The 11,833-nt window shown below is 40.1% G+C and overlaps 1 protein-coding gene across 1 annotated transcript; it reads left to right on the top strand.

The window, feature by feature from the left end:
* Window positions 1–812: 812 nt before the first annotated feature.
* Window positions 813–2,433, top strand: LOC145774876 (uncharacterized). Its single transcript, XM_082586205.1, has 2 exons — window positions 813–878; window positions 1,208–2,433. The coding sequence occupies exons 1-2, from the start codon at window positions 854–856 to the stop codon at window positions 1,585–1,587; spliced, it is 405 nt and encodes a 134-aa protein (XP_082442331.1). The 5' UTR covers window positions 813–853; the 3' UTR covers window positions 1,588–2,433.
* Window positions 2,434–11,833: the final 9,400 nt, after the last annotated feature.

The raw sequence follows: 11,833 nt of genomic DNA, 5'->3' as shown, positions 1-11,833 counted from the left end.
CCGATTGATTCCATTGATGTTTCACTGGTCATTCTAGGCTCACCAGAAGAGAATTGATAGCACTGCAGACACTCAGAAAATTTTCAATTTGATTTGGAAAGTTGTCTGGGCCTAGGTCAAACATATGCTAATTGCTGCAATCTGAAAAGCGGTTTTGGTCTAATTTTTAGTGCAGAAATACAGTAAGGATAGTAATCTTCTTACCTGTGTTATTTCAGTTTTTGAGTTTGAACCAATATTAGCCTGTTTATTTTGAAATTCGTGTTTCGGGTAATATTCATGGTTAGGGAAATCAATATAGGCCTACTAGACTAATTTCTTACTTTACTGTTTGGTGGCTGAAGTGGCTATTTTACCACCAGAAAGCTGAAGTGGGCCCGGTACCCAGAAGTGGGGCCGCTACTTTTACCATCTGACGGCTGAAATGGCTGTTTTAACCTCTGATGGTAATTCATTTAGATCTGATTATATTAAGATCTTGATAATGTTTGAATTCGCGGGACCTAGTGATTCAGCAGCACCTAGTGAATGGAATAATTTACAGACAACAACATTTCAACAAACAGAAACTTCACTTTGCCAATCTCGGTAACCGGTCCTGTGTCAAGAGCCTATACTAGTATGCGAAACTACCAGGAATAATCTATCAAGATTTTGTCAGTCCGAGGATAAAGATTCAAAAACCAACCAACCAGTGCCTTTACAAGTAAGCCTACCGTGTGCAAAACTACCAGGATTAAGCTCTCAAAGAAGCTTCTGAGAACAAATTAAGATTCAATCCATAATCTCTTGTTTAGAATCTAAAAGAAAAATGCTTAAAAATTGTGTTGTTGTTTTCTTGGCAAGTCTTGTAATGCTGGCCATGGGCCAAACAGAAGGTGAGTTATTGCACATCAAAAAACAAGATTGCAATTTAATTAGATATTTCTAACAAACGTTTAGGTCTTTATCTAGCTACTGTACTTATTCCCTAACTAACTTCAATTAATCTATCGCCTTCTGCAAAATGCTCCACAAGCAACAGCGCTGTAAGCTGCCACACAAATAGACCGCTTGCGACTTGTTTGTGATTGTTACGTATATAATTGAAAATTACAAGAAAAGATTACATTGCTGACGAACAATCAAGCGAGTTATTCATCGATATATTGTTGAGATGTTTGAACATAATATTTTTCGATCCATGAACGACTAAATCTTTCTTCAGGGATCTCACCTCAGAACCAACCGGACTGGACGCTTCTTCTCGCGGTCTTTGTTGTTTCGTCATCAATTGCCGCCATTGTCGGGGTCGTCGCTCTGCTCAAGAAACCCATCGTTCCAGAACTCCCCGAGTTCACCGAGCCGACCTTCGACCACGAAGAAGCATTCACCTCAAACAATGGTCAGCTACTCGAACCGTCCATGACGTCATATCAGCAGCATCCAATGGAAAATAACCTGGAAAGTTATCCGATGGAAAGGATGCGTAGTCGAATGTCGGAACCTGTTGGATCCCATGAGAGCGCTTACCCCCCTGTGCAAGCCCCATGTTACCCCCAGATACCTGTACACCCCCCAGTAACTGTTATGACGCACAGAATGTGAATCTTCCTCAACCACATAATACGACCCCAAAGCACCCACAGGGTATGAACCCCCTTAACCAACTACATGGCGACCATGGATTGCTATAAACTCAGTTTGGAATGTTTCACCTTCAGAGGGAACAAAACTAAGAAGCAAAATGGTTGGAACGCAGTGGCGTACCTATGCAAAATGGCGCCCATGGCTAAGTTAAAATGTGCGCCCTTTTTAACAATTTAAGTTAAATATTGCATACAAGTCTTTTATGAACAAATCACGAAGAAAGTAGATTTGTTATTGCCGCTTTATTATGTTCAATGGCAGTCACGCGAGATTGTTTCGTCGTGCAAGTTTTGTTCTGTCTGCGGAGCCAATCAATTTTATAGAATGCTGCGCTTTGTGCCTTCTTTCAAAGTTATTTCTCACATAAAAACTAGCTAACGCGGCTCCCCCTTTCTTTTTCATCTGACGCCGTGTATACTGTAGGCTCTGTAGCCTACTACCAAGTGAAATTATTGGACATAAGTTTGTTGACCTTCTAGTTACTACTGTTTGCTAATATCGTTGGTTTGTCGTATGTATCGTTCATGTCAATTGTTTGCTAGTGTCTCATACTAGTATTGTTTTACATGCAGGTTAGGCCCTACTGCTACAAACCAACTAAAGTGCGTCAATCTACTTGTCCCTAAACGAAGGGTCGAAGTATGTAGTGGTTTAATCCTCGATTGACCGTGGCCGCAATAAAATGTATTCCGCCTAATATAAACAACAAAATAAGCAAAACTTCTCAGCAAATGAAATCATTGTATAAAATATTCATAAAGACCATAACATCTACAAATAGACACATTATCATACGGTAGTATATTGGCCAACCAAATTGACAATCTTACAAAACAAAAATCATACAACATATTGAAACAGTAAACGACGATTTCTTTGTAAATCCAGCCATTGTTTAAAAAACACAACATGCATGCTAATTAAAAGAACATTTCCGTGCCTTTCTCGAAGCAAATTCGTCTATGATTTTATCAAAGTCAGTTTTCTCTGATTCTTCTTTTTCTATAGTACTCATCAAAGCTAGATCACTCAAATTGTCCTGACTCATTGAGGCTAGGAGGTATGACAGGATCAGTTTTAGTTTACTGAAAGATCGCTCGCAGCTTGCAATAGATACTGCCATCGTCAGCATTATTCGCAAAGCAATTAGAAGATTTGGAAAAACGCGGCATTCATCCCCATATTCAGCTATGAATGTCAGGAGGTCTTCTGGACGTGATAATTGCTGGCACGACTTGCAATTTGCAATCTAGATTCTAGAATCTCCTAGTATAATATTGCTTGTCATCTACATCTGAACTGTACACAGCTCCTACTCAGCTCCCTAGTATTGGGCGCAAATTAGATTTTGAAGAAAGTGTAATACATAAATTTTAATTTTTACCAACCAATGTTTGCGCCCCTATCAATGTGGCGCCCATAGCTTGAGCCATGCCTGCCATACCCTAAGTACGCCACTGTTGGAACGCCTGGTTAATCCAATCAAAAAATAAAGAGCCCAAAATGTAGATATTATAGTCGTGTTCAGCAAACGTTTCGAAAACTAAACTGTCTTCATCTTTCAGTGCTGTTACCTAGATGTGACATTTGTAACAATTGTAAATGTACCGTACAATTGACAGTTTAGTTTTCGAAACGTTTGCTGAACATGAGTTTAGTATTTGAAATGGCTTATTGGCAAAAATAGATGACAATTGACATGAAAGATTTGAATCAAAAAGTAACACAAAACTTCTGTTCGGCCAAGAATCAAAAGATGAGTTTTACATGAAAGTAAATATTATTTTAAGCCAGAAGTTTCTGTTCCAAGCTGCATATTTAAGTTCGAATAGATGCAATTTGTAAAACAAAAACGACTTTTTATTGCGTTTTGTCTTTTTCTTGTGAAGTACGAAAACTCAACAGCAATGATGGCTATCCCTCGTCTTCGAGGATGATGGCCTTCGCAATAAAATAAAAGCTAGCGGTGAGTTCTTAAATGGCTAATTAGTCCAATCTTGGCTTTAAAAGTTCGGTTACATTTGGTACATTTAAGATCCTTTGGGAGAGTTGGTTGTGGGTGTGATTGTCGTTCTTTTCTTTGCATTCTTTTTTCTTTTAACCTTTTAGATCTGCTCTTCTCAAACGTGGCGACACCTATCTGAGTGGCAGATCTCCAGAGCAGCCTATCCTCTGCGGTTTCCTCCCAGTTTGTATAATTGATGTTACACATTTCAAGATTACTCTTCAGTGAGTCTTTATACCGCTTCTTTTGTCCACCTACCGAACGCTTACCCTTAGCCAGTGGTGGATTTCCAGAAGATTAGCTTCCGGAGCGCTAGTTTTTTACTTTCCAAATGCACTAGGTGCCGTAGAAGAAATTCAGAAATATGTTTTTATAAGACTTTGAAACAACACACTTGATGTACCTAAAACGTTGCTAAAGTAAGTATCATGGTCTATAGATGGTATAGCGTTGTTCAATGCAAATATTCATATTTTAGTGAAACAATAATATAAAAAAAAATACACGTTAAAGCCTAGAAAAAATAAAAGAAAAAAATTTGTTTTTACTTTTTTCTTTTAGATTTTAGATTTTTTTCTTTTAGATTTTTCAAGTTATAGCCTACAATTTTTAAGACACTTATCGCAGGGGTCCGCAAATACTTTTTGGTGCGACCCAAAAAGTAATCGTTCGAAGTCTTTGCGAATCAAACGTTTCGGAAGCAAATAATTTTGCGCAAAACATCGGGACCGGACAACTTTGGCTGCGGGAGACAATTTTCTACCAATTCTATACCTTCAGTAATTCCGGAATGGACCAAATTGGGCTTAATAAGCGGGTGGACTTATTAACCGTGCGCTTCGTCGTCGTGCAAGCCTCTGGAGCCGAGGGTCTACCCAATCCTTTTACCAGCCCAGACTCAAGATGTTCCCGGACTACACTGGAAGGCAATTAGAGAGCAGCCAGTATTTAGTTTCATCATCCATGACACGCATCTACATGACATGCCACTAATAAGATTATTAATTTTGTTATCTGCATCCCAATAAGTAAGCCTACATGCTCTGTTTTACAATTCAAGGCTTTGGCTATTTCGGATAATTCTTGCGAGCATTCGTACATCAAAGCCAAGCCCAACAAGATATCCGTGGATGTTATCTTCGACAAGAGTCCTTGAGATTTCGTACGTTCCCGAGAATCTCTTGTGTCGCTAATAGCCCCCTTTTTAAAAAATTTGACAAGTGCTGGGAAATCATTCCAGACGGCACTAACTGTGCGGAAACTCGAGGCTACCCAACGTGTGTCCAGTAGGCCTACCCTTCCGATTTTCAACAACTGCACCAACAGCCGCTGCACATTCACCCAATTCCCTGCTATTGTTAGGAGAAGCGTGGTAACGACTATAGCGTTTGTCCATAAAAGATCGAAATCGATTCGAATTACTGACTGATTTTATAGCATGACGAACCGATAGTTCCAATCTATGGTTGCACAATACCACACCACAATGTCTGGAAATTCATCACGAAGCAATTTTGCTACACAATTTTTGCGACCTATCATCACAGCCGCGCCATCACATACAACACCAATCAAACAAGAAGATAAACATATTGTAGACATGCCATATGATTTTAGGCAGCTCTTCAGGGAATCATAGATGCCATTCGCAGTAAGACTATAGCGAGCTCAACAAGATCTACAAATACATTCACAGGTGCGCTTCCGTCAAGACCGGTACGAAGATATATTATCAGAGTGAATACCCGATTTAACGTGTTCGACTCATCAAAAATTATGGATATACTTTTACTGAACAGGGCAATGCATAATAAGAGTATAAAGTATTTGAGCTTCCGGAACGCCGTTCCGGAGAAGTCAATTTTTTGATCGAGCTTCCGGAGCGGCGCTCCGGACCGCTCCGGCTGAAATCCAGCCCTGCCCTTAGCCAATTCCGAGTAGAACATTTGTTTAGGGCAGTGGTTCCCAACCTTTTTTGTTGCGTTCCTCCCTTTGCCTATTTTGGAACTATTCATTCCTCCCCATATTACTAAAAACAAAAAAGGGAGTCCTAAATTTTAGAAACCCTAGAATTTTAATTAAAATGGTTTCTCTACAATTCCCCCAGATTGTAATAGACACCATTATGTTAGGGTTCTAAGACTTTTTCCTCATTCCGATCGGAAGTAAAAACGGGAACAGGGACCGCACAGCCGGCGGTCTATAAAAATTACCGGATAAGCCAGTTTTTGGTTTGGCTTTCTCAAAACCATCGTGTCGATCATCCTCATTCTGCGCGAGCGGAACCCAAGGTATGTGAAGGTTTTTTAGTGGGGTGTTGGCCAGTGGCGTGTTGGCCAGTGGCGTAGCTAGAAATGTTTTTTTGTGGGGGACCAAATATTTGATGGATTGAAGAGAACGACAAAGTGTTTGATTAAAGACATCGCTACCTCATGTGCAGTGGCGTATCCTGGTGGGTTGAGCAAGGGAAGCAATAAAAGTGGTGGGGGGTTAGAGCGTGCCAAAGGCACGCGTATTCTAGGGGGGTCCGGGGGAATGCTCCCCCGGAAAATTTTTGCAAAATTACACTTAAATAATGGATTATAGCGCTTTCTGGAAACACTTTTAGGGTAATATTTGTATGAAATTTATTAGCAGATAAACAGCTATTAACTTATTAAAGGTAGCTCTTGCACACGAACGGGCAATAACTGAAATTCCTCCCCTAAACTCATGAAATTCCTCCCTAGGGAGGAATTCCTCCCCGGTTGGGAACCACTGGTTTAGGGAGACGCTGATCTGGCATTCGCACTACATACCCGCACCATCTAAGTTGATTTCGAATAATGCGGGACTCAATGCTTGTTGTTTCAGCCTCTTCTAGCACGCTCAAATGCAATGTTTCAGCCTCTTCTAGCACGCTCAAATGCAATATCAATAGCAACGCTCAGCAGCAATATGGATTTTGCGACTTAATAAACGCGCAAGTTTGATTAATTGTTTATAAAATGTGATAGCTTGGAATTGGTTTGGTTTTGCATCTTTATCTTCGGACTGACAGAGCATTGATAAGTTATTCCTGGTAGTTTCGCATACTTGTAGAGGCTTTTGACGCTGGGCCGGTCACCGAGATTGACAGAGTGAAGTTTCCGATTGTTGCCAAGGAATTATCCTATCTAATAGGTGCCATTGAATGGAGAGCAGTCCTTAGAATGTGTTGCTCAAGCACACACCCCGAGAGTCGAACCAGCGCCGTGTGATTTTAAGTGTGGCGCTTTACCACGACGTAGCCTACAACCATACACCTGCATAGGCAACCAACATAACAGCGCACAATCCACTTACCAATGGTGATTATCTTCTAGGCTGTTTTAGGAAGACATTTTTGCAACCTGTCCATTGAAGAGAGTGACGAGCCACCGCTGTTGACAATGATTTTCCTCAAAACCTGACGAGCGATTCCACGAGACTTGAAATTGATAAATGTTTTGAAGAAAAACGTTTTCGATCCCACTAAAATATCAAACCATCACGCGCTTCGCGCGCACCTTGCGAACAATGAGTTAGATATCGACTCTTTTAGCTTTCACAGCAGCAACAGATTCACAATCGTAGCCTACCACCAAGGAAAGAATATTAGTCTCTACTCTAAAGGAGTCAGAGTTCAAGTCTTGGCAAAGATAAGTTACTTGAAAAATTCAATTTGCTGGCAATGTGGTTTAGTTCAAAGGAAACTGATAGGCTAGAACAGGGCTTCCCAAACTTGTTTGGGGGTACTACTTCTAAATATTCATTGTCAGTGTTACAGGATGTGAACACAATTGGTAAGCTACCGTTTTTAAAGTCTTCGGTTTAAGACCAAAAATCGATCTAATATCTACCAGCAATAGTCAGCGGCGATGACCACTCGGCCTCTAAGTTGGTTGTCACAACCCTTTGCTAACAACACATTGAAACTTCATCATCGGCAGCATTGAAGTTTAGGTTGATACAACGTCGTTTGTCGTTGATACTTCGTCGTCATCACACTAGCCAGCCATGAAATAAACAATCAACGGATGACATTTATTTATTGTAAAATGTCATCAAATAATTAACGCCCCGTTAGATCAGTGGTTGCCCGCCCGACTGAAGATCAAGCAGCACTGGTTCGACTCTCGAGGTGTGCGCTTGAGCAACGCATTTCAGGACTGCTCTCCATTCAGCGGCACTTAGTAAATGAAGTTCAGGCAACAACATTTCAACAATCAGAAACTTCACTCTGTCAATCTCGGTAACTGGATTTGCGCTAAAAGTTTCTACAAGTTTGCTAAATTAGCAGGAATAACCTATCAAGGCTTTGTCAGTCCAAGGAGAAAAAGATTTAAAACCAAATCAATAACATCTTTTCAATAACAGGATCCTTGATCTTGAAGTAATTGCGGTCGTCATAAAAGTTAACCCAGGACGTACCCATCTTTAACCAGTGGCTCAGTCTTAGAGTCCTTCATCTCGGGTAATAATCGAGCTCTGGTAAGTGTCGTTTCGCCTTACAAACTGGAAGATGCCCAAATGCATTCAGCTGTTGTGCCTCTTCATTACTATAGTTGCTCGTTTGTTTGGTTGTGGTGGCGAGTCAAGTCTTACGATGCGTGTTTTTTTTTTGACAGAAATTGTGATTCAATCTTAATTCATGAAGTCAACTTGCAGGGGGAGTACTATCTCTAAATATCCATTGTCAGTGTTGCAGGATGTGTTCGTGTAAAAATAGTATTTATCCAGAAGAAGTTAGTTCTAAATGAAACCAAAGAAATCAACAATGCCACAACTCCTAACTGGCATAATTTTCGAAGGAAAACTAGTCCAATTTTGCAGCAATAATTGCAGAACTGGCAACTCTTAAAACTTGTTACGCATTTTAAAGGTTTAACGCATTCACTTGAATTCTTCATTGAAATCATTTCATAAAAATTACTAAGTTAAAGAAAAAAACTTACTTTTGTTGATGTTTATCGAGTCCCTCAAGTTGAAGAACATAAACAAACCTTGGTTTGATAATATTATAAACAATTTTGTTGATGTTACGTCACCTGATGTAAACAAGCAGTTTTTTGTATTTTTAACTCAACCAAACAAAATCACTGGAGGACATAATTTTATTATAAACATCAACAAATAAAACATTGATTACACTGGCCGAAACAATTTTTGGTGCCGGCAGTTTTTGAACTGATTTAGACTAAGTTTGGGGCGCTGATTCCGAAAATGCAACCAATTTTTCTCCATCAGGTCAACTTTTTAAGTTACAGTGATTTTGACTTTTTTGCAATTGCCCCACAAAGTAGCACAAATACAATACGTTTTAGAGCTGTCATTATGGGATTACAACCTTTATTATTACTCTTGCATTACATTCTAAAACAAACAATGAAAGCAGACAATGCCAAGACAATTGTTTTCTGTGTTAAATGCTAGTAGGTGCAAATCAAGACGGCATAATGGTGCTTTTTTTGGGGGGGGGATCTAGCGCGCTTATGGCTGCAACATCTAGAAGACGTTGTCTCAATAACACAAATATTTTCTGCTACATCTGTGGTGATTACACACTAGAGCCCAACAGAAAACCAATCGATGATTTTGTAAAGCGTGCTTATCTTGCTTACTTTAAAGTGAAGCTGGGGGATCAAAATAAGTCTTGGGCTCTCCACATTGTTTGCAAAACTTGCAAAGAACATTTACGTCAATGGACGAACAAAAGAAGAAAAGAATTAAGGTTTGCTATTCCAATGGTGTGGCGTGAACCAAAAGATTATAATAGGCACTTGCATTACATTCTGAGACTCACAGAGACACGCAACCACGCTGAGATATCCACCAAAGCAGCGGCTAAAATCAAGAAAGCCATTTGTACGCGCTGCACAAGACCTTCTGGCAGCCTCTGGTGGAAGCCCTAGCAAACAGTGGTGCCACGCGGCGTGGTGTGAACAATGGTCAGGCAGCACCACTTCGCCAAGTATTCAGATCCCCGCCCGAGAACCAGCTGGGACATGGCCTCTCTAGACTTGCCTCATCAAGGCGTAACCGTTTGCTCACTGGTGTTGGACGCTATGGTGCAGACATGTTGCGTTGGGGCTTGGTAAAGAGTGCTGCTTGTGAGTGTGGTGAAATGCAGACGGCGGCCCACATTATCAAGGATTGCCGGCTATATAGATCACCCCATGGTATGGAAGGCCTAATTTCCATCGATGACGACACCAGGCAGTGGCTAACCAACGGATGCCCTGACATATAACGACAATACGAGAGAAGAAGAGCCACTATTATTTTTGTGCAGTAAACATAAAAGGCATAGGCTAAACAGGAAAAATAGGACTTCCTTGCAATATCCAAACCTAGCTTCAGCAATCAGGCCAGTGCTACACAGAGAAAAACTTCCTGTTCCTGATTTTGAAGGGTTGCCACAATTGGATTTACTTCCTGACAGCGAAGACGAGCAAGCAATTGTGGCAACCCTTCAAATACGTAAAGTTTCCTTGTTTTCACTGTTTTTGGGACAGCAGGGCAAGAGATCAGCATTGGAAAAGGAAACATTGGCCTATGAAAAGTGAAATGATTCCTGGCGAGAAAAATGTTCAAGCTCATTCTCTGGTGGAAGGATCAAAAATTGTGTTACCTCCTCTTCACATTAATATAATAATAATGATGGTGTTGCAAGCACAGTAATGCTTTTTCACCTTCATGACAACTTACGTAGCAAAGTTGGGTATAATGAAGTACTTTGTAAAAGCACTCGATAAAGATGGAAATTGTTTCAGATATATTTGCACAAAATTTCCAGGATTAACAATTGAAAAGTTAAAAGCCGGCATATTTGATGGGCCTCAAATCAGAAAATTAATCAATGACCCAAACTTCCCATCTTCTATGAATGAGAAAAGAACTGAGTGCCTGGGATGCTTTTGTGAAAGTTGTTAAGAAATTTTTGGCAAATAGAAAGGCATCCACTTACAAAGAGCTCGTGTCTAACTTACTTAGAAGACTCCAGGATATTGATGTTAACATGAACATCAAAGTTCATTTTCTGCACAATCATCTAGACTGCTTTCCTGATAATCTTGGCGATTTGAGTGACGAGCAAGGGGAGCGATTTCATCAAGACATTTGTGAGATGGAAGTCACATATCAAGGAAGACGGGATGCTACCATGCTAGCTGACTATTGCTGGTCTATTAAAACGCGATGATTCCTTTCTACAGTAGTTCACTCTCGTAGATCTCTTAGCTAAGCGCAAGTTTGTGGCAGACACTTAAGCACCCTACGTTTTTAAGTTCTTTGTTGGCTTGCTGAAATTGATTTGTGTCTTTTGACAATATATTTGACTCGTGAATAAATTTCACATGAGCACTTGTGCATAAGTGCACTCATGCAGTGGAATCACCGTAACTAGACCTGATAGACAAAACCTGACTGCATTTTCGAAATCAGCGACACCAAATTAGCTAAAAACAGTTGAAATATCTTCGGCACCAAAAAAAAAATTTGTTGGTCGGCTAGTGTTATATAGCCTACTTGTAAGGTTTTGCTAATTATTGACTATCTTTTTTACTATAGACTTTTGGTTATTGAGAGACTCTGAGTCTCTGGCTAAAAAGAATAATTTAGGCTTCTGTCTAGGGGTATGATTTCCTACAAAAATTAAACAAGTAAAATGCAATATTAAATGTATTTTATTATGAATCAATTGTTACAAGTTCGGGAAATTAAAAAATAGGTCTAACCGATTTAGTTTATTGCAACCGGTGTCAGATGAGCGACATTCTCCAGTCGTGAATTTAACCTTCTGCCCTGTCGTTGTATAAAATCTCTGTATTATATATGTTCATTTCACCCAATCGTCTTGACCATGTCTTGCCATTGGACCCTGAAACCTGAGACAAGAAAGTGAGGTTGGAGTCCCGCGCAGCCCTCCCTCACTTAAAACAAAATCACGCGCAAGTCATGATCCTGGATTTGGCCATCTTCGGAAACGAAGGGCGAACATCATCATCATATATGTTCAGCATTTTTCAATTTCCCACTTATTTCATAATGTGGTGCCTTTTTATCAGTAATAGCCTATCGTGAGAATTATGAAACGAACCCGGTTACACAATTATATCGCTTCAGAAATACAAATGCGGTAAGCCAACTCCGTGAGAGCGGCATTTGTTAACAGGAAGCGTGACCTAAGTTCCTTGGGAA

This window comes from Aplidium turbinatum, chromosome 7, assembly GCF_918807975.1.
Source record: "Aplidium turbinatum chromosome 7, kaAplTurb1.1, whole genome shotgun sequence".
Lineage (NCBI taxonomy): Eukaryota > Metazoa > Chordata > Ascidiacea > Aplousobranchia > Polyclinidae > Aplidium > Aplidium turbinatum.
This window is presented reverse-complemented; position numbering and strand designations above follow the sequence as displayed.